At 41.6% G+C, this 22,727-nt stretch overlaps 1 protein-coding gene and 1 non-coding gene across 3 annotated transcripts in view; both read left to right on the top strand.

The window, feature by feature from the left end:
* Nucleotides 1-1,723: 1,723 nt before the first annotated feature.
* The window catches only part of DNAJC16 (DnaJ heat shock protein family (Hsp40) member C16), a 39,248-nt gene continuing 18,244 nt past the window's right edge, over nucleotides 1,724-22,727 (top strand). Inside the window, exons 1-5 of one of the 2 annotated variants that reach the window (XM_055582620.1) lie at nucleotides 1,724-2,628; nucleotides 4,341-4,525; nucleotides 8,954-9,020; nucleotides 10,596-10,935; nucleotides 20,766-20,950. In XM_055582620.1, the coding sequence (XP_055438595.1) occupies nucleotides 2,611-2,628; nucleotides 4,341-4,525; nucleotides 8,954-9,020; nucleotides 10,596-10,935; nucleotides 20,766-20,950 (795 nt within the window). In that variant the 5' untranslated portion in view covers nucleotides 1,724-2,610. The remainder of the gene's footprint in view (nucleotides 2,629-4,340; nucleotides 4,526-8,953; nucleotides 9,021-10,595; nucleotides 10,936-20,765; nucleotides 20,951-22,727) is intronic. The other variant, XM_055582621.1, reaches the window with a different exon arrangement.
* On the top strand, nucleotides 15,994-16,065 carry TRNAE-UUC (transfer RNA glutamic acid (anticodon UUC)). The gene has a single exon. It is a non-coding gene; the product is annotated as a tRNA-Glu (tRNA).

The raw sequence follows: 22,727 nt of genomic DNA, 5'->3' as shown, positions 1-22,727 counted from the left end.
TTCCGGGCTTCGGTCGCCGCGCCCCGCCTCTCCCCAGGACCTGCCTCCGCGATGCGCCCCGCCCCCATTCGCCCACGCCCCCCGGGTCCAACCGCCCCCAAGACCCACCTCCGCGTCACTGCACCGCTCCCAGGCCCCGCCACCCCGCTACATCCAGGCTATTCAGCTTCGTCCCCGGCGCCCCACCACACCTCTAGAGCCCGAACCTCCCCAGGATACACCCCCGCGCCGTTGTCAGGGGCTCGTAGCCAGGATTCTCTAGCACTTCGCTTTCTGGCGACGCAGTGGTAAAGAAACCGCCTGCCAATGCAAGAGTCCCAGGTTCCATTCCTAGACTGGGAAGATCCCCTGGAGAAGGAAACGGCAACACACTCCAGCATTCTTGCCTGAAAAATTCCATGGACAGAGGAGTCTGGTGGGCTACAGCCCATGGGGTCGCAAAGAGATAAAGAGGCACGCACCATTCATAAACTCTAGGGGCGGGGTGTGGGGGGGGGGTCATATTTCTACTAAGAATGTTGTGCCTGGAGCCATGGTCTGTCCCGCCCAGTTCAACCCGCTCCAGGGCAACGTACCCCGCTAGCTCTGTCCCCTGTCCGCAGTGAAACTGAGTATCCTTTAGCTGCCGGGATCTCCTTGTTTACTGTTTACTGTTCCAAACTTGTCCGATCCAACCAAGCCCAACGTACAGTCCTCCATTCCCTTCTTCCCTAGCACCTCCCACAGCACCTCCCACAAGGAAAAAAAAAAGAGCAGAAATCTTGTCCTCTGAATTACCAGTTTGTATGGCTCATTTCCTCATTTTAAAAACTGCTCATACGTCAACTATATTTCAATATTTTAAAAAACCTTCTCACAAACAACATAAAAATATGAAAAAAAATCGCTGTTTGTTGAGCAATTGCTAAGTCCCAGCATTGTGCAAGCCATTTTACACTGTATTATCTAATTTCTCCCTGACTACAATCCTACAGGGAGATGAGATTCTTTTCCCCTGTTTTTCAGACATGGACGCTGGGGCTCTAGGAAGTGAAGTCACCATTCAAGATCACAGAGGTAGTAGTGGTAGAGGTTTAAATCTCAACCCAACTCAAAGTCCACTCGAAACTGGGAATCTACTTTAGAATATATTCTCTTGAGCAGCTAAACTTCAACCCCATTTACTCATTTATTCCAAGAATATTTACTGAGATCCTATCTATGCCAAGGTCTGTTAGAGGCACCAAGAATATAGAGGTGAACAAAAGAGACTTTAAAAGTCCTGCTTTTAGGTGCTTATATTCCAGTAGGAGAAGACAGGTGATAAACAGCATAAATAAATGAAAGATATAGTATGTTAGATAGTGATGAATGCAAAGGAAATAAAGCGTAAATAAGCAAGGCAGGAGAATATAAAATCTTTCTTTATATCCCCAAGGAATCTATGTCATTGGCTCACGGAAAGCTTATCACATTTACTTATGCTTCTCCCCCATCGCCCTCCCCACCCAGCATCACCACACACATATCCTTTTCCCGTGGTTAGGACAGGATCTAGCACATTATCTAAAGTGGAAATCGCTTTTTTGGAAAATAGGATTAAGTGACCTGGATTCTAAGCCTTGGGCGAGTCTCTACCCCTCTCTGGGCCTCAGTCTCCTCCATCAGGATACGGAGGAGTTGAACTAGAAACGATCCCTAAGGTCCCTTCCAACTCTGACGCTCTCGGAGTCTAAGAATAGGGTTAAAGAGACTGGGGAACAGCGATAGCTTCCCCACCCTAGCAACTGCTGCTAGACAAGGGCCATCTCCTGGTAGAGGTGGAAATTCCTCCCTGAATCGGGGAGGTCTTTTGGCATCCCATCATGCATCGCAACTTTGCCTCTCTAGGAGGCACGTTTAGGCCTCCTTGATCACCATCTTCCCTTTGGATCCCGCCGGAGAGCGCTCCTCGTTCCTATGGCAACCGTGCCAGGTCCACGCGCAGACGGCGGGTGGCAAGGGTCAAAACAGATTCACAGAGTAGAAGACCTCGACTTGCTCTGTCCTCGCCTTTGGTGCACCGGGCCTTTAAGTATCACGTGACTACCCTCCGGCTCGTCCCTTCTCTTTCCCCTCCCCAGGCCCCGGCGAGCGCTGGTGTGGACCGGAGGCTCCCGGCCCGGCGGACTAACTGGAGCACGGACGCTGCAGCCGGTTAGGCCGGTGCCCTTTCCCGGTAACTCCTTCCCGGCGTGACGCGCGGAGCCGCGGACGCGGCGGGGCCGGGCAGGCTCAGGGATCTCCAGTCAGTTCTTCCTCGTTCCGGGTCCCCGCTGGGCCCGGGGAGAACCCGGAGCCTATAGGGCCAGACCCAGGGCTCTCGGGGGCGGCGAGGGATGCGGCTGTCTCCTGGAGGGTTGCGACGTTCGGCGGGAGCTCGAGGCGGGGCTCAGACCTAAGCATGTCTCTGGGAGCGTCTGCCTGGTCCTGGGGATACTGCCCGAGGGCGATACCTGCCTGTTGGGCAGGTTGTTTCCTCTTCTGAGGCTGGCACGGTCGAGCTGTCAGCAAAAGAACACAGCGCCGCGGCACTTGGGCTCTCTAAGTGGAGGCGACTGACACAGTTGAATAAGGCACTGGTTGCCCTGCATGGTAGAAAAAATAATGGTAATAAATACCGCTTATTGGCTGCTGACCCCGTGCTCAGTAAATCCTTTACCGTTTAACTCCCATGTCGAGCCTTTCAAGGTGGTATTATTTTCACCCATTTTATGAAGGAGGACACTGAGGCTTAGCAAGTTTTAAGTAATTTGTCCAAGGTCATAAAGCGATGGAGGACAGATCCCAATGTTAGTCTGATTTCAGAGTCTATGTGCTTAACTAATAGCTACATCGCCTTCTCAGTTTTTAGTTTTTTTATGTGTATTTTGTACGACAGACTAGGTTATAGGTTGCCTTAACAAATAAGAAGCTTCTTTTTGTTTTAGGGTTTTATTCGGCATGCTTTCAGTCCTAAACTGTGGCCATCAGATTAGTCTAGTGAAGACTCCGAGGTAGCATTTAGACTCCCACTTGTCAGAATCCACACTGTTAGAGCTTTGCCTCCCTTAAGTAAGATATCACATTAGATGCTTGATCCTTAAGATGTTAGTGATTTGTGAGAAACCAAGATAAATATGGGGCTTCCCTGATGGCCCAGATGTTGAAGAATCTGCCTGCAATGCGGGAGACCTGGGTTCCATCACTTGGTTGAGAAGATCCCCTGGAGAATTCCGTGGACTGTATAGTCCATGGGGTCGCAGAGTTGGACAGGACTGAGCAACTTTCACACACAAGATAAATATGACCTTGGAAAAATCATTGTGTGATATCACAAAGATCATGATCCTGGAGTGAAAATATGTCCGTGCAATGGAGCACTACCTTGTTAACTTGACAGGATTACTTCCAAAATCCACAGTGAATTCAGTCACTACCTTCAGCAGAGATGGAGCTTTAACATTTGAAGACCATACCTGGTCTACAATCTTTGCCATTAATGCCCCTTTGATGGCAAACTAAAACTCTTCTCACCACTTTTTTTCATCTGAGGTCTCCACTTATAATTACAGTATTGCTAGTGATTAAAGACAGCTTCCTGTTTTCCTGTTTGAATGGGCATGGTGACAGTAGAATTGGGGCATGTGAAGTTGTAACTCCAGTTTTATTTTAGAGTATTTCACTTTCATCCTTGTATTTATTTAACTCCCAAGAACATCGCAACTATCTTATTTTGTAGTTTTGCATATAGTAAATCTTAGGATTTCATGAATTTATTTAGCAAGTGCTCAGTAAGGGATTCTCTAACCACATATTTTAGGTTTAAACTATTACTGTCAGACAACTTCCCCGTTGGTCCAGTGGTTAAGGCTCTATGCTTCCTTTGCATGGGGTGCAGGTTCCATCCCTGGTTAGGGAGCTAAGATCCTACATACTGTGTGATGTGGCCAAAGAAATTTTGTAAATAAATAAAGATTAAACTGTTACTGTCATAATATGTGAAATAGTGTGTTAGAGATGTAGTTGCCTAGATTTCCCTATGTATGTTTGCTTGCGTTTGCTTACTATTTCTTCATCTCATTTGTTTTCATTCTAATCCAAGGATTTTGGAGAGTTGCTATCTTATTGCTCGTCTCTTCGTCTGTAATAGTTCTTATTTGTGATATTCAAAAATAGTAGCAAGGGTGTTCATTTAAGAAGATGGGGTCAGACAGCTTGGTACTTTTCCTGCAAAATATGTTTTGTTTTGTTTTTCATCTATACATCTTATACCTTTACATAAAAAGTCAGACTGTCCAGATTTCTACCACTGAAACTTACTGCCTCTTCAATCATTTCAGCTCTGGAAAGGAAGAGAAATGGAAGTGAAAAAGTTGAGCATTTCCTGGCAATTCTTGATAGTTCTGGTTCTGATCCTGCAAATTCTGTCTGCGTTGGATTTTGACCCATACAGAGTCCTAGGGGTCAGCCGAACAGCCAGTCAGGCTGATATTAAAAAGGCTTATAAGAAGCTCGCCCGGGAATGGTAGGTGAAACAAAGAAATAGAAGTTTAAAATAAGCTAAGCAGTTTTAGCAGGAGAATGAAGCCTAAATTATGGTTAGCTTTTATTTGTCTCTGTTTCTGTGTTCATTAAATATATAATATATGTTTGTCTAACATATTTTATATGGGAGAACGTATATTCATGTTATTCTATAATTTTTTAGAATCCAAAGCCCAGTTACTATGAAACCCCTTTTAGGAATTCTTTGGCTTAAAGAATTGCCTTGATACTATTTGCTTATTTAATATTACAGTAAGTAGGAGGGAACTTTAATTAATAAGTACATTTTAATATATATTATATAAATTATATATACATATATATAATCAACAATAGATAAGCTGCCCTTCCCATGATACATTATTCATAAAGTAACTCTTCATGAGTGTCATTGCTAAAGGGAACACTTCCCAGTCCTATTCTCTAGATTAATTTCTAAGCTTAAAAAAAAATATTTATAGTAAGAGCTTTTTGCTCTCAATTTAAAGAGAATATTCAGGAACTGAGTACATTACTTAAAAAAAATTATCATATAGAAAAGTCTTAATTTTTACCTGTAGATGTTGTATATGCTAGGGAATATGCCAGTGTTTGTGATTTAGCAGGAAAACAATGAATTTAAAGCTTATTTTGGACAAACATTATCAGTGCCGTGGACATGACAGAGTAGAAATGATGGATTATATAGCTGGAGGGGAGCCACAGGGGAAGGAAGGGACAGTGAAGACACAGGTGACAAAAGCTGGGTGAACCAACCAAGTAAGGAAAGAAAGTTAGGGATGGGAGCCATCACCACGCACCAACTGCGTGCTAGGCTCCAGGTTCTATACTGTTTTATCTCGTTTAAGCCTTATGATTACCCCCATGAGGGCAGATATTGCTGTCCCTGTTTTTTGGGTGAGCAACTAGGCTCAGAGTTGGGAAGTCTGTATTACCTCTGGGTTCCATAGGTTGACCTTCTGCACCAGCAGGTTTATTGCTGTTTTGTTCTTTAATCACTTGCCCATCTGGGCAGAAGTGAGAGTGAGTGGGTTAGTCTGGGTGGGTAGGAAGTTAACACAGCAGCAGAGCTGCCACGTGCAGATGACAGCGCAGGCTGTGCCTGACTCTGCCTGATACCATTATTCTTCAGTGAGAAGTGCATCTTAGTATCCAGTTGGTGGTGATAAAGGTGAAATGTAGTTTAAAATATACTTTTGAATGTTTTGAATACCTAACCATTTTAGACCATGTTCATATCATGAGATACCCAGAACTGAATACTAAAAATGAAGTCTCTGATTGTGCATGGCCTCTCCAGGGACTCTACAGCAAAGTCACTTTCTTTACTACATCATTTCAGTCTCCTGCCTCTTTGTATTTAAAGCAAAATACATAAATCTACGATTAATTCATAAGGTAGCAACATTCTTTTTGACAGGGTATAGCCTTTGACAAAATTTTAAAAGCAAAAATTATAGCTTGGTTTTATGGATCCTATTAAAATGTATAGCTTTGACTTTTCTGTCTTCCAGAGCTGAAAAAGTTGTTACAATATTAATTAAATGAATCATATGCTTCACTTCCTTAATTAGATTCTCTTTAGGAGTATTATGTCACCATACATATAAACGAACTATCATCTAGTGAAAGTCTACAATTTTACTTTACCCTTATATTTTCACTGTACTATTATTTTCTGCTTTTTAGGCTCTGGTAATATTTTATCATTGAAACTGTTTGTTTCATTTCATAGTGGTTTCATATCCAGTTGGCCCTCAAACAACATAGGTTTGAACTGTGCAGTTCATCTGAGCCCCCATGTTGTTCAAGGGTCACTTGTACACTGAAAAATAGCAGTTTCCTTGTTTGACTTTTCAGAATGAGCTACTCCATGGGGAATGGTTAATTACTGAATTCGATTTGTAGCTTTCCTCTGCTGTTTTATCACTTAATAGTATTTCTTACCCTGCTCAGGGCTTCCCTGGTGGCTCAGTGGTAAAGAATCTTCCTGCAGTACAGGAGATGCAGGTTCTATCCCTGGGTTGGGAAGATCCCCTGGAGTAGGGGGGCTACCTACTCCAGTTTTCTTGCCTGGAGAATCGCTTAGACAGAGGAGCCTGGTGGGCTACAATCTATGGTGCTGCAAAGAGTCAAACACAACCGAGCGATTAATGCTTACCCTGTTCAAGAGCTTTCTCTTTGCTTGGTGAAACCATTTTAAATTCCTTTTTAATCTCAGAAAAATGACATTTCTCTCCCAATAATTGTTTTATAAGTACTTTTCTTGTGTCACCTACATCGACAAAATAACTCCTCCAACCCCAAGAAAAAGGCATCATAAAATTTGATTTGAAGCAAATGGGTACAACATGGTCAGTCCCCTAAACAGTAAATCGATTTGTCTGATACTTTATTATTTTTTTCTATCTTCATTTTTATTCCCTTAAAGGTAGCACCTTCGTTTTTATTCCCTATTGGTAGATGTCCAATGGATACCAAATACAAAATTTTCTTTACTTTGAAATTTAAAAGTTGCATGTTGTATTGTGGGCTTTCCTGGTGGCTCAGACAGTAAAGAATGTGCCTGCAATGCAGGAGACTGAGGTTCAATCCCTGGGTCAGGAAGATCCCCTGGACAAGGGAATGGCAACCCACTCCAGTATTCTTTTTTTTTTTTTTTTCACTCCAGTATTCTTGTCTGGAGAATTCTATGGACAGAGGAACCTGGCGGGCTACAGTCCATGGGGTCACAAAGAGTCAGACATGACTGAGTGACTAACACTTTCACTTTCATTATATTGTAGTCTGAAATGTTGCTTATACACTGAACATAGCATTGGATGGTGCTTTCCTAGAGGTGAATTTATCCTTTTCTAAATGTTTTCAACTTTGCGGTATTTTCCCATAATCAGGAAAATATTCCTTATAAGCTGAAACTGTCTTGTGGTTTCCTGCCTGTCCTTGGGCCTTGGCTTTCTCTGTTTCAGAATCTGTGGTTTTAATCCAGTCCCCATACTCTCTCTTCGGTTCAATCTCCTTAAAAGCCCCTTCTTCCCGTCTCTTCCCCCGCCTACCGAGTTCTGTATGTTAAATCTACATTTATGCAATTGCATGATTTTTATCCTCTTAGCCTTTGGCCTATGTTTGAATATTGAAAGCGCTTTTCTTTTTTCCTTTGGTCATCCGGAAACATATTTTGAAACCACCATCTTGTTTCCTTAAATCATTATTTTCATCACATTTAGCTGAGTTTTTTTCGCACTAATATTCATAACAAGATTAAATACTCAAGGGAGGAACAATGTTTAAATTCACCAGCCAACAATTTGAAGTTCCTTTATTTTTAGAGAAGTCAGAATATTATAATTCAAATATGTTCCTGCTAGAATAAGTTAGTCAAGTTGTAAATTTTTTTATTCAAATGTACTTGGTACTGTTTTTAGTAGTCATTTGCTTCCCAGTGGATTGTTTCTCTTTCCAGAACCTTTGCTAGAAGAAATTTACTAGAAGTTAGCAGTAGTGATTATTAAAAAAATAATCTCTGTAATAGAATCTCTTAATAAAATGAATATTGAAAAATCAGTTGGTATAAAACATTAATTTAGATGTTAAAGAGTTCTAAGGAAGTAAAACCCGGCCCCTACTTTCTAAGACTTTAAAATCGCCAAAGCTGAAATTGGTAAATGTAAGAATATTACAGAATAATATATGACAGCAAGATAGATACAGTTAATTGCCAGCTGTGTATAATAGCAAATGTTAGTTCCAATATTAGTTGAAAACACTTTGCATAAACTGTAGACTTTCCTCACGTTTTTAAAACATGTGACCTTGAAATCATTATCCATTTGTAAATAAAAGGCAATGAGGCAGAATGGAATAACCAGGATAATATTGAAAATTAAAACGTTCTAATTTGAGCATCAGCAACAAGATACTGTTTGGAACATGGTTATTACTAAACAGATTCATGGAGTATCCTAAAAACTGCTTTGTCCACCTGAGTTGTCAGAAGAAACACCTACATTGATATCATTCTAACATTGGGATGAAATGCTGCCATCCTGGGAAACGAAGTTGGTTCTTACTAATAAGTGACCTCAGCCTTGGGCTCCAGCAGTGTTCAGGAGCAGTGTAAAGACAGATACACATTCCACCCTTCCTCAGTGAAAGCCTGGAACACTATCTGGTGCTTTGAAAATGTGTCTGGTTAAAGCACTGTGGGAAGAAATTGCCTGTTTCACAGTTTTATTTACTGTAGTCATGTGAAGCAACTAATTGCTTCTCCCACTTATTTTTAAGGAATTGTTCTAGCAAAATGCCCTTCCATTTGCCTCTAATGTAGTGAACTCTGTGTACAAGGATGTTAATTAACCACATGTAAAACATTAAATCCACCGTCACCACCTGCCCATTTGTGTTTCAGGCATCCTGACAAAAACAAAGATCCTGGAGCAGAAGACAAGTTCATTCAAATTAGCAAGGCTTACGAGGTATTGTGTCAAACTTTGTGATGCTTGTATTGGCTTTTGTAAAATTTATCTTAGATGATCAGTTTTGTAAAGTCCTCTTGGAAAGGGTATGTTTCCCATGCCCTTGACCCAGTCTAAGTAGTGGTAGAGACAGCATTTTTGACCACATCCAATTTGTTGAAACCAGTGCCTACACACTCTACTCTTGGAGAAACTGCCCTATTTTTAAGGCTTTAATTGGAATTTTAGAGTAACCCTGAATGTCTACTTCCTTATGTTACATGCTCAATTTGGCAGCACAGGAGATTCGGGTTTGATCCCTGGGTCGAGAAGATTCCCCTGGAAGAGGAAACAGCAACCCACTCCAGTATTCTTGCCTGGAGAATCCCATGGACACAAGGAGCCTGGTGGCCTACAGTCCATGGGGTTGCAAAGAGTCAGACATGACTTAGTGACTAAGCACATATGCATACTAGAAACTTATATTAAAGAAACATAGACCAGTTTGCCTGTATTTATTAAAGTGACTCAAGGTTCCAAATACATTTAAACATGAGGTTTTTAACAGTTTTCCAACATATCAGCTTGGAGAAGGCAATGGCACCCCACTCCAGTACTCTTGCCTGGAAAATCCCATGGATGGAGGAGCCTGGTAGGCTGCAGTCCATGGGGTCGCTAAAAGTCGGACATGACTGAGCGACTTCACTTTCACTTTTCACTTTCATGCATTGGAGAAGGAAATGGCAACCCACTCCAGTGTTCTTCCTTGGAGAATCCCAGGGACGGGGGAGCCTGGTGGGCTGCCGTCTATGGGGTCGCACAGAGTCGGACACAACTGAAGTGACTTAGCAGCAGTAGCAGCAACATATCAGCTTAAGTAAGTTGGTGTGGAATATGTAAGAAAGATAAGTCCATGGCTTCCTGATTTGTGTTAAGGTAATATTCTTCAACAGAAAGTGCTTAGCTCATGGAATGATGCTTCATCCTAAAATAGGTTCTTGAATTAGACTTCCAAGTTATTTCTCAGTAAAAGTCAGCTAACATACAATCACAGAATTCAATCCTATGGCTACTTTTTGCTGCTCACAACTTTTCATACATTCGTTTGAATGAATTATTCCAACTTAGATGATATATAAGTCAACATTCTCATGGCTGAGCCCTAATAGTCCAAGTTATGTTAAATTTAAGATTTCCCTGTCTATCCAGTGGTTAGGATTTCACACTCTCAGTACCAAGTGCCTGAGTTCAGTCTCTAGTCAGAGAACTAAGATCCAGCCCCACAGCACAGCAAAAAAAAAAAGTTTTCTGATTTATTGATGTGTTTAGTATTACGATAGTTCAGAATCTTTAAAGCCAAGATGAGCCTGAGTAGCTAGCTACACAGTTGAAGTATTTTGGTCTTGAAATACTTAATTTTCTATTAAGAGAAGAGTGTCACAGTATGTTGAGTGACTGCATTTAAAATATCAAATTGTGTTGTATCTTTACATTTATTTTCTTCCTTCAGAGGTGTTTACAGGAAAGTTCTTTATGTGGCCCTTTTTTTGCTGTTTTGTTTTCTGGATTTCTTATTTTCTTCCCCTTTCTTTGTAGATTCTTTCCAATGAAGAAAAGAGATCACATTATGACCACTATGGAGATGCTGGGGAGAGCCAGGGCTACCAGAAGCAACAGCAGCAGCGAGAGTATCGCTTCCGCCACTTCCACGAGAATTTTTATTTCGATGAATCTTTTTTTCACTTCCCTTTTAATTCCGAACGGCGGGACTCAATTGATGAGAAGTATTTATTGCACTTTTCACACTATGTGAATGAAGTGGTTCCAGACAGCTTCAAGAAACCCTACCTCATTAAGATCACCTCAGACTGGTGCTTCAGCTGTATCCACATTGAGCCTGTCTGGAAAGAAGCAGTTCAAGAACTTGAAGGTTTGGGTAAGAGCATTTTATTCCTCAGAAGACGTTTATATAAGAGAAGGTGACTTTTATGTCTCTTGAATTTTTTGGGATATTGGAGAGAAGGAACAGTTAGTGAGATTTCTCTTCAGAAATTCGTGGTGACTGGGGTTTTCCGGAGACACATTTTCAGAGGGGAAATGGGTAAGCCACTTCCATTCTGCATTACTAACTTGAAGTCTGTATAGTCTCCTGATATCTAGTTGAGGGCCTAATATAGAGGAGAAACTTGAAAATTATTGGTTGAACAGAGCAGCCCTCAAGTACCAGTCTTCGTGCTGGTAGGTTATCCTTATGGTATTTGTGAGTTCACTCTGTATATTAATTTGCTAGGGGACCCATAACAAAATACCATAGACAGGGTAGCTGAAACAGCAGAAATTTATTTTCCCATAGTGCTCAAGGTTAAAAGTTCAAGATCAAGGTGTCAACAGGTTTGCTGTCTTGTGAAGCCTGTCTTATTGGCTTGCAGGAGCCAGCTTGGTCTGTGTCTGTGTGTTTGGGTCTGGTATCTCATACTCTCTTTCTCTGACCCTGTGGTTAGTCACTCGTCATGTCCAACTCTTTGCAACCTCATGGACTATAGCCCATCAGGCTCCTCTGTTCATGGGATTCTCCAGGCAAGAATACTGGAGTGGGTTACCATGCCCTCCACCAGAGGATCTTCCCAACCCAGGGATGGAGCTCAGGTCTCCCTCAAGCCCCGTTTTAACTCGGTTACCCCTTTAAAGGCCCCATCTCCAAATATAATCACATTCAGAAGTACTGGGGATTAGAGGGTCAACCTGTGCATTTTGGGGGCAAATAGCTCTGCCTATAACAAATAATATTCTAATTGTCATAGGTTACCACTCTCCATCACAGATTAGCCTTTCTTTTGTTCAGAGATATCACTTAGCTCCAGGAAAATTTTAGTTATCCAGGGAGGGTATTTACTTTAATAACATAAAAGCTGGAATTACTGAATTAAATGTGTGTCTGTTTTATAGGCATTAGCAGGCCTACTTATATTTATTTTTTTTATTTTTGGCTGCACAATATGGCTTGTGGGATCTTAGTTTCCCAACCAGGGATAGAACCCACCACCCCTGTATTGGAAAGAGTCTTAACTACTGAACCATCAGGGAAGGCCCAGGTCTTTTTTTTCTTTTTAACATGGGTTTATTTGGCTGTGTTGGATCTTAATCGCAGCTCTTGGGCTTTTCGTTGCAGCACAGAGGCTCCAGAGCATGGAAGCTCAGTAGTTGCCCTGCACAGTCTTAGTTGCTCCACGCCATTTGAGATCTTAGTTCCCTGACCTGCGTCCCCTGCATTGGAAGGCAGATTCTTAACCACCAGGGAAGTCACTGGCACAGTGGTTCCCAGCCTTTTTGGCAAGAGGGACTGGTTTCATGGCAGACAGTTTTCCCATAGACTGAGAGAGAAGAAGCGAGGATAGTTTCAGGATGATTCAAGGGCATTACATTTATTGTGCACTTTTGAGCTTGTTTTCCTGCAACTGGATGATCCCATCTGGGGGTGATGGGAGAGCAGTGGGGAGCGATTGTAAATACAGATGAAGCTTTGCTTGCTTGCTCACCCACTGCTCACCTCCTGCTGTGCGGCCTGGTTCCTAACAGGCCACAAATCGGTACTGGTTCATACCGGTCCACAGCCTGGGGATTGGGAACCCCTGCCCTAGCAGACCTATTCTTGAGTAACTAGAAAGGGACTAACAGCCAGAGGGGCTGAGATGCCCGGGTTGCTCTGGAGAACATGCACCACTGAAAGTCACCAGTTCATTTATTCTGAAACAGAACATTTCAACCTGCTGTTCGGGGGCACTCAGGTGCTCAGATATGCCATAATGCTTTCCTGCAATGGAATCAAGAAGTTCTTAGAAGTTGAGGAACATGTGGTTTAGCACGTGGTCTCACATGTGGTGAGCAGCAGATTTTTGCTGTGGTGCCTCATGAATAAATGAGGGACTCAGGTCAGCTGTCAGATTGGACAGCTTCTTCATCACACAACACAGTCACACTTTGTGCCATGCGGGGTGATGTGCTGGAAACCATTTAACCTCTTCAGTCCAGAAGCTGACCTTAAGATCCCAGAGCAGAACGTAGACACTGGACCATTGCATAATTTAGAATGGTAATGCATGTACACCAAGGTCAGATCAGAGCCAACAGGTGAACTTACACGACGTGAGACAGCATAGCATAGTGATCACTGTCATGGCCACATGCCTTGGAGTCAGATGCACCAGTTTCCAGATCACAGATGTGTCATTTATAACACTTGGTGTCCTTGGACAGATTACTTAGCCTCAGTTTCTTCAGCTCTAAATTGGAGTTATGATGTCAAACCAACAGGATTGTTATGAATATTAAATGAGAAAAGCATATATTAAGTGCCTGATACATATTGAATACTTAAAGGTCCATCTAGTCAAGGCTATGGTTTTTCCAGTAGTCATGTATGGATGTGAGAGTTGGACTATAAAGAAAGCTGCGTGCAGAAGAATTGATGCTTTTGAGCTGTGGTGTTGGAGAAGACTCTTGAGAGGCCCTTGGACTGCAAAGAGATCCAACCAGCCTATCCTTAAGGGAATCAGTCCTGAGTGTTCATTAGAAGGACTGATGTTGAAGCTGAAACGCCAATATTTTGGCCACCTGATTCGAAGAGCTGACTCATTTGAAAAGACCATGATGTTGGGAAAGATTGAAGGCAGGAGGAGAAGGGGATGACAGAGGATGAGATGGTTAGATAGCATCACCGGCTCAATGGACATGAGTTTGGGTAAACTCCAGGAGTTGGTGATGGACAGGGAGTCCTGGCGTGGGAGGAGGGGGGCAAAATGGACTCTGCATTCTCACTTGAGCTACTGGTGGGCAGAGGATACAGGGAAGAGTTGAATTGGGAGAAGTTGTTCTGAATAATGATTGCGGTTTGGACTACCAAGTGTGATGACATGACACTAATAATATAAGCATAATAATCAGTGAAATATTGTTGCTGAACCACAAAAAGACACTGGGATTCTTGGCCTCCAGAGAAGAATTCAATCTGGCGCTAGAGACGGGGCTTGATCGCTCAGAGCTTTGTGTAATAAAGTTTTGTTAAAGTGTAAAGGATTTAGAGAAAGCTTCTGACATAGGCATCAGAAGCGGGCAGAAAGAGTACCCCCTTGCTAGTGTTAGCAATGGAATTATATACTCTCTAATTAGTTATTACAGTGAATCAAAAGAATGTCTGGAGGTTCTAAGGACCTCACTAAACCTACTCCCATAATTTACATTTTAAGATAATAGGATTAGCAAGAAAGTTTTTTCCAGAGACTGTCCTCAGGCAGGATACATTATTGTTATATAATCCTAAGGAATGTAGAGGGACAAAAAAGTTTGTCCTTTCTTCCTCCTTGAGAATTCCAGATCCCTCTCTCCTTGGGGACCCCTAGACTTCTTATCAACCTGCCTAGGAAATGACTGTTTCAGTAGCTTGTGTTATTACTGAATGTCAAGCACTAATGTAAGTGTCAACTCATAAACAACTCTTTGAGGAGAGTGCTGTTGTCATCTCTCTTTTATAGAGATTTGGCTCATTTTGGTACCTCTTCCAAGGTCCCACAGTTGGTGTATGGCAGAGCTGGGATTCAAACCCAGGGAGACTGGCTCTGTAATCCACGCGGTGAACATGATGCTCTACTGCTTTTCAGGATCCTTAAATCTGTAATGATTGAAGGTCTTGCCATTCTTTGGGATTGTTGTACTCTATAATCCTAAATTAAGAAATTTTTAAGTCAATGAAATTAAAAATTCTTGGAAGGAAGGCTACAACAAACCTAGACAGCATATTAAAAAGCAGAGACATCACTTTGCCAACAAAGGCCCGTATAGTCAAAAGCTATAGTTTTTCCAGTAGTCATGTATGGATGTGAGAGTTGAAACAAAGAAGGCTGAGCACCAAAGAATTGATGCTTTTGAATTGTGATACTGCAGAAAACTCCTGAGAGTCCTTTGGACAGCTTAGAGATCAAATGAGTCAGTCCTGAAGGAAATCAACCCTGAATATTCATTGAAGGCTTGATGGTAAAACTGAAGCTCCAATACTTTGGCCACCTGATGTGAAAAGCCAACTCATTTGAAAAGACCCTAATGTGGGGAAAGATTGAAGGCAAAAGAAAAAAGGGGTGGCACAGGATAAGACGGTTAGATAGCATCACTGACTCAATGGACATGAATTTGAGCAAACTTCAGGAGATAGTGGAGGACAGCATGCTATAGTCCATGGGTTGCAAAGAGTCCAACATGACTTAACAACTGAACAACAAATAATCCTAATAAGTCAGGACTCAAAATGACAAGGATGGAAGAAGATGGATTTGGATTCATAGAAGTAATGTTTAAGAGTATTTAATCTGTTCCCGCACTTCACCTCCCAAGTCCCCTAGAAAGCGGATTTTGACTAAATGTATTAGATCAGTTTAGTTTTCCTCTTTGGATCATTCAGATTCGTTGCAGATCTTGGTTACAGTTGGGTTATACTGAGATGAGATCCTGACAATATCCATGGCCACTCCGAGCAAGGCAGTGTTATCCTTTAAGACAGTTACTGCAGAAAATGTTTCTATTCTGAGTTGACAGAAAAAGCAGACAGTCTTAAAGATTAACTGTGATCTAGGAAAGCCTGGACATTATCTCAAAATCACATAAAATGCCTGAATTGCAGTAAATGAAGGAAATGAAACAGTTCCACCCAGAGAAGAACTGTTGTAGCTATTTAGGTGGAATCTACAGTCATGCCATTTGGTAATAACTAGTGTGCAAAGGCAGACCACGTTTATAGACAGCCATGCTGTGGAGGAAGGCCCACAAATAGTCAGCTCTGCCCTTGACCTTGAGGATCTTACTCTTACTGGGAAGAGAAAACAGATACCCAGGAAATTCACAGCGGCCTCACACGTGCAAGTACAGAATAGTACAGTACTATAGGAGTAAGTAGAAAATGATAAGGAATTCATTCCATGTTCTCATTTAAGACATTTGTCTTGGGAATATCCTGGCAGTTCAGTGGTTAGGACTTGGCACTTTCACTGCCAAGGCCCAGGTTCAATCCCTGGCCAGGGAACTAAGATCCTGCAAGCCACATGGCACAGCCAAAAAAAAAAACTGTTTTCTTAATGGACCAAGTACTATATTACACTAATAAGTCTTTTTGTTTGCTTGTTTTGTTTTTTAGCATTTTACTTATTTTGCATTGTGCTAAATACTGTGGATTGTCTTTATTCCCAGAGTAACCCAATGAAAGAGAGACTATGATTATGCCTGTTTTACAGATGAGGAAAGTGAGGCTCAGGAAGGTTAAGGAACAAGTGAGGTCACACTGTTCATAACCCACAGTGTTAAGGTATGAACCCAAAAGTCTAACCCCAGAGTTCACTCTTAACCACTGTGCTGCACTGCTCAGAAATAAGTAAAACCTACTCCTCACACCCAGGAAGCGCACGTAAGAGACAGACCTGAATCACCGCGGCATACACAGTGCCCCCTGGGAGGTGCCAACAGTTACCAGGGTATCAAGAAGATTGGTGTCTTGAAATCAGATGTCATTTTAGGGAAACCCAATTTGGATGATCATGCAGTATTTATCCACCATGAGACTTTTTATTTTAAAAGAATAATTTCTCTCTTTCAAGGAGTTATTCCTAAAAATAGCTAATTGTATGACAACTTCTTTTGTGTAGAAAAAGGGTCTGCTTAGATACTGGTTAAAGTTTGGTTTTATTTTCTCCTACTGAAACTCCATGTTCTTCATTTTGTGTTACTTCACATCATTTTGCATCTTAGTAGTTTATCGACAGATTTGTTTTTAGCCAGATTTGACAGTGTCGTGTTCTTCCAGTTGGCTCTGTACCATCCCTTTAGGCATATGGAAAAGTTGAAAGATGAATATCTGTATGCAAGAGAGAGGGAGATGAGAGAATTTCCCTAAAAGATGGGATACATATTTAAGATGGCATAATAAAAGCAAATATAATTTGATGCCTCAAAGTAGAGATCTTTAGTACTTTACGGAAAAAACTCTCTTACAAACTCAAAAAGAGGAGAAAGTATTTATATTTTAATTCCCCAGGATCTGCAAATTAGCCAGAAACATCAATCCATAGAAAAACCAAATGGTTCTGAAAAAAAGTGACATACACTTTGCCTTTCTTTTAAATGTGCAACTCAAATTTGTCTAGAGACTGGTGTGTCCTTGTCATCCAGCCAGGTTATGCTGACTCAAGATAAGAATAGATGAGCTGTGCTTCTGTTGGCCCAGCTGAGCTTGCTTTATGAACCCAGAACGTTGGAGTGTAAAGAGTTTGAAGGCAAGAAGAGTCATAAAAATGGTTGTGCACTGTGATTCAGAGACTAAGTCTTCACCAGTCCTCACAGTCATTTCCCAGCCTGAGTCTCAGGGAGAAAACAGTGCTGCCAACTTTTCTGACTCTTCCTTCCCAGCTTGGATGGGGAGCGAGGGACGGATTAGGGTCTGGACTTCAGAGAATTTTTGAATTCCTGTTATATTCTTAAATATCTTTTCAGGAGGAAAAATGCCACAACTTTAAATATCAAATGTGTATCATTCTTTATTCTACTCTAATTTATGTGATAATTAATCTATAGGAAAGAAATAGCATTCTTCCAGAATTTAGAAATGGGATGATAATATTAAGAATCGAAGTGCTTTGTAGAAATGATCCAAAGAAATAGCCTTTATAGGCTGAGAAAAGCTACAGTGAAGGTGATGTAGGTAATTCCAAGAACTCAGTGGTAATTTTAAGTAAGAGAAATGAAGCCGATCACTTGTATTCTGTTTTAACCAGAAAAAGCTATATTGATGGGAGTATAGGAACGTTGTGGGGAAGATGACGTAAAGAGTGAGAGTGTGGCATGGTTTATCCCGCTCCATATAAGAGAGTTCTGTGGAGGTTATAATTTCACTCACATGACAGACGGTCTGTAGATCAGACTTCACATGGTCTAGATGAAATAGTACTTGATGATAATAGTTCTAATTAATTAGGCATCTGCAATATTACAGGCTCTGGGCTAGGTTCTTTTTTATATTGCCTTAACCAAAAAGTTTGTTTGGGTTTCCCATAACATCTCGTAGAAAAAGCAAAGTGAACTGTTTGGCCAACTCAGTGTGTCATTTAATCCTCACAACAATTTATCTTCATTATTCAAATAAGGAAACTGAAGCTCAGAGACATTAAATGACTTGCCTGAGATTGCACACCTAATGGGTAGCAGAGCTGGGGTTTGAATCTGGTTCTGACTTTGAATACTTTATTCAAAGTATTTACTTCATTTACTTGTTTTTAAAAAATTGAATGATGACTAAGTGGCAGGAACTATTCCAGATACTAAGGGTTATAAAGCAGTAAACAAAATGCCCCAAGCCCCTATGTTCATAGAGCTTATATTCTAGTGAAGAGACACAAAGAAACAAACAAAATACACAATCTGTCAGCTGGTTGGTAGAGTATGATTTAAAAAAAAAAAAAAAAAGGCTGGGCTCTAGGGAATGCCAGGGTGAGAGTCTTCAGTTTTAAATCAGGAAGCAATAAGACTTCCCTGGTGGTCCAGTGGTTAAGACTCCTTGCTTCCACTGCAGGGAACATGGATTTGATTCCTAGTTAGGAAACTAAGATCCCACTTGCCTCACGATGCAGCCAAAAAAAAAAATCCAGCAGAAGAGGAAGATCTCACTGAGCAGGCATCCTGCAGGGGCTGAAAGAATGAGCTTCAAGAATATCGGAGGCGAGAGCGGGGTGAACAGCAATCTCAAAAGATCTCTTCAGTTTCCTTTGCTCTCCCAAGACTGCCTGCTTCTCCTGTCCTGATTCTGGGCCCACCAGCCACCATTCTGATTACTGATTCTAGTCCCAAAGTCTGGTACACTAAGCCCCTCTGAATAGTTACTGGAAAGGCATATTCTCCAGAATCAGTTTAATATGGTGGCTTCTGGCCTATATAGCAGTCCCTGGTAAGGTCATTGGTGGTGGGTCCATCTCTAAGAATTTGATCCCTCCAGCATTCAGAACCTAGTGGTAGAACCTACTGGGGATAGGAAGGAACTAGGCTTTGCGGTCAGCTGCAGGTCAGCTTTGAACCAGGGTTCAACTCTTGGTCCTACTGTACACTAACTGTGATTCCAGGAAGGTTTCCTCAGCCTCTCCAAGTGCCAGCTTGCTCATCCATTAAGATGACAATGCTTACCACTCGGGGTTTGCTGGTGTGAACAGTGATAACATCTTTAAAGCTGTAGGCATGCTGCCTAACTTGGAAAGGGCTCAAGACATGCCAAGTCAGCTGAAGGGGAACCTGCATGTGGGGAGAGCAGTTTTCAACATGGGAGCTGCTTGGTCTCATTGAGAAGGACTTGCAGTTGTTGAAGGAGTCAGCTACTCAGATGTCCAGAGATGTGCCCTCCAGGCAGAAGGACCAGCCAGCGCTGAAGCCAAAGGCAGGAACCTGCCAGTGTGTTTCAAGAAGAGCAGGGATACTAGGGGCTGGAGTAAGTGACCGTGAGGAGTGGGAGAGGAAGGGGGCCAATGGCCAAATCACAGAGGGTCTTGTCAGCCTTGGTGAAGACTGACTTTTATTCTGAGTGAAATGGGGAGTCTCTGCCAAATTTGGCAGAGGAGTGACATGATCTGTTGTTTATGTTTTAGAAGGGACCGTCTGGCCACCGTACTGAGAACAGAAAGTGTGGGGGGACAAGGAGAAACAAGACACCATTGGGGAGGTTATTACAGCAGCTTGGGGGAGAGAGAGAAAAATGACTGAGAGGGTACAGTGCAAGTGGAGAAAAACAGTTGAATTCCTACTTTATTTTGAAGACAGAACCAACTGGTCTTGCTGACAGACTGGATGTGGGGTGTGAGAGATGAGAGGAGTCGAAGATGACCCTTAAGACAAAAGTTCTGAGTAATAGGAAAGAACCACCATCGATGGAAATGGTGAAAGCCTGGGTGGAACAGGTCTGAGAAAGAAGATGAGGGGTTTGTTTTTGAAACTTAGAAGTCTGTTAGACATCCCAGGGAAAAAAGAATATTTACTGGCTATTAACATTTAATGTATTTCCAATGTTTAGCAAAGGATCTAGCCCTCCAAATATATTGTTTGAATGAAAGACAAGAAAAGTTATTCAAACACTAAGTGAAATAGGTATCAGATGATCCCATTTTATTTTATGTGTATACAAACACGCATACACACTTATTTGTATAAGAAATGATACAAACAGATACCAAAATATTAGCAGTAGTTATATGGGATATGGCCTAATGATTTTTACCTAATCTCTCTCTTTGAGAATATGTATAACATCTCTATAAAATAAAAGGGAGACATGCTCTGAAGAGTGAGAAGACTGATTCTAGCTTATCAACAAATCCTAGGGTTTTTTCAACCATTGCCAAGTCGATGAACCCTTGAATTGTTTACAGATGGTGTCCTTTATGGATAGGACCATTGTGGACAGGTTGTTCTTTTCTTTTGAAGTATTTCTTCTTGATCTACTCCCAAAAATAGAAACAACAGACTAAAAGATAAAAAGACTTGTAGCTCTTCTTAAACATTGCCAGATGGCTTTGCAGAAAAATTGAACCAATTTAGAATTTCAACAGTGAAGGGATGCTAGACAGTCTGTCGGGAAAGATATACCCTCCTACTAAGTCAGGATTTTAGTTTCACACCAGAAAATTACTTAGCAACACTTTTTCACCTGCCACGGGGGCATAAAAGGCCTTCATGAAGGTCTTTTGTATTTTTCAGGCGTAGGAATTGGCGTGGTCCACGCTGGGTACGAGCGACGCCTGGCCCATCACCTGGGAGCACACAGCACACCCTCAATCCTAGGAATCATAAATGGGAAGATCTCCTTCTTCCACAATGCAGTTGTCCGTGAGAACCTGTGGCAGTTTGTAGAGAGTCTGCTTCCAGGGAACTTGGTGGAGAAAGTAAGTATGTGGCTTAGAAGTAGTTTAAGAGCACCTAGGAGTGCTGGCTGCTCTGAACTTGACCCATGGTCATCCTCAGACCTGAGTTTCATTTTGAGCAGGACAAGACACATATTAATTAATTGCTCAGACTAAATCATTTAAATGAAGTCTTCTAGAGGCTGAAAACTGAAATAGGTGAAGTAGAGAGACTGAAAGGATTATCCCTGTTACAACCACTGGGAAGACTGATGCTTTCATAGGAAGTCGCTCAGTTGTGTCCTACTCTTTGCGAACCCATGGACTATAGTCTGCCTGGCTCCTCCGTCCTTGGGATTTCCCAGGCAAGAATACTGGAGTGGATTGGCATTTCCTTCTCCTTGGGATCTTCCTGGCCCGGGGATAGAACCCAGGTCTCCCGCATTGCAGGCAGACTCTACCGTCTGAGCCACCAGGAAAGCTTCCCTTTCCCTTCCTGTCATAGGAATCTGAGCCTAAAGTGAGAGTGCGTCTTATTTTCTCAACAAAAAGTTAGATCACAGCATAGGATGAAGAGTTTCTTTCCAGCTTCATGCATTTGTTCATTTGAAGATACTTTTCTTAAGAGAGTATTCAAATTAAGTTCTATTTGGTTATATATTTAAGGATCCTAGATATTGAAAGCACTAGATTCCATGAAACCAGATGTTATTTTTGGAACTTTCAGAGCACATATGATGCAACAGTATGAATAAATTTCACAAACAAAAGACTGAGCTAGAGAAACTAGGCACAAGGAGTTCATACAAGCTAAACTATGATTTTTATATATTTAAGAAGCATTTTTCCCTCAGTTTCTTAAGTTAGAACAGGATTCTTATTTTGCTTAACTTGAAAATGATTCATATGTATACCTGTGGCTGATTCATGTTGATATTTGGCAGAAAACAACAAAATTTTATATAGCAATTATCCTTCAATTAAAAAATAAATTTTTTAAAAGAAAACGATTTTTGATTTAATAGTACCAAGAAGAGTTAAACACCCAGCTGTTTCCATCCTATTTCTACACAGTCTATCCCACCAGGATCATTACCCACAAAAGAAACATTTATTGGAGTTAGCTTGAAATTGTCAGAGTGCACTGTAGCCTCCTAAAACCATGACAGGCTGTCTTGGTAGGTCCTCAGACCTTTCCAAATACCTGTTGTATGTCGGGCACTATGCTAAGTACTGGGGATACTTCTCAAGAAGCTCCCAATCGAATGGGTGACCATTTCCATCCTATATGCAGAGTGTCCATCCTAGAGGCTTGAGAAAGGCTTCCTGGCAGAAGTGACCCCTGTACTGAGTTTGCTGGGTGAGGAAAGTGAAGTAAGGAATGAGTTCCAGGCAGGCAGAGGTCTGGAACATGAGATAGCCTGCTTTGTATGAAGTAGTCATTAGTGAGTGGGAGAGGACAGGCTAAAGCAGTTAATGGGGAAGGAACTGGGGAATCTCACCGTGAGAGTCTCCTTAAAGAGGCTTGGCCTGCAGGTGATGGAGCCATTGAAAGAGGCTGAGCAGTGGAGTGAAATGATCAGATTGAAGTTCTATATAGATCATTCTGGGAGCACAGTTGAAAGATAAATTTTGACCTATGATAAAAATTTTCTAGAAAGTAATTTACTCATGTTTTTGTTTTCTCAGGATTATTTTAAGGCATAAACAGGGAAGCACATAAGTATCAATTCAGACTAACAACATTGGAAAGAAGTTATACTGTAAAAGTTTTTTTTAAAGTAGCAGTTCAGATGGCAATGAATGAAATTATGTGATA

The sequence above is a fragment of the Bubalus kerabau genome, chromosome 5 (genome assembly GCF_029407905.1).
Source record: "Bubalus kerabau isolate K-KA32 ecotype Philippines breed swamp buffalo chromosome 5, PCC_UOA_SB_1v2, whole genome shotgun sequence".
NCBI lineage: Eukaryota > Metazoa > Chordata > Mammalia > Artiodactyla > Bovidae > Bubalus > Bubalus kerabau.
The sequence above is the reverse complement of the archived record's forward strand: the minus strand, read 5'-3'. Positions and strand labels throughout refer to the sequence as shown.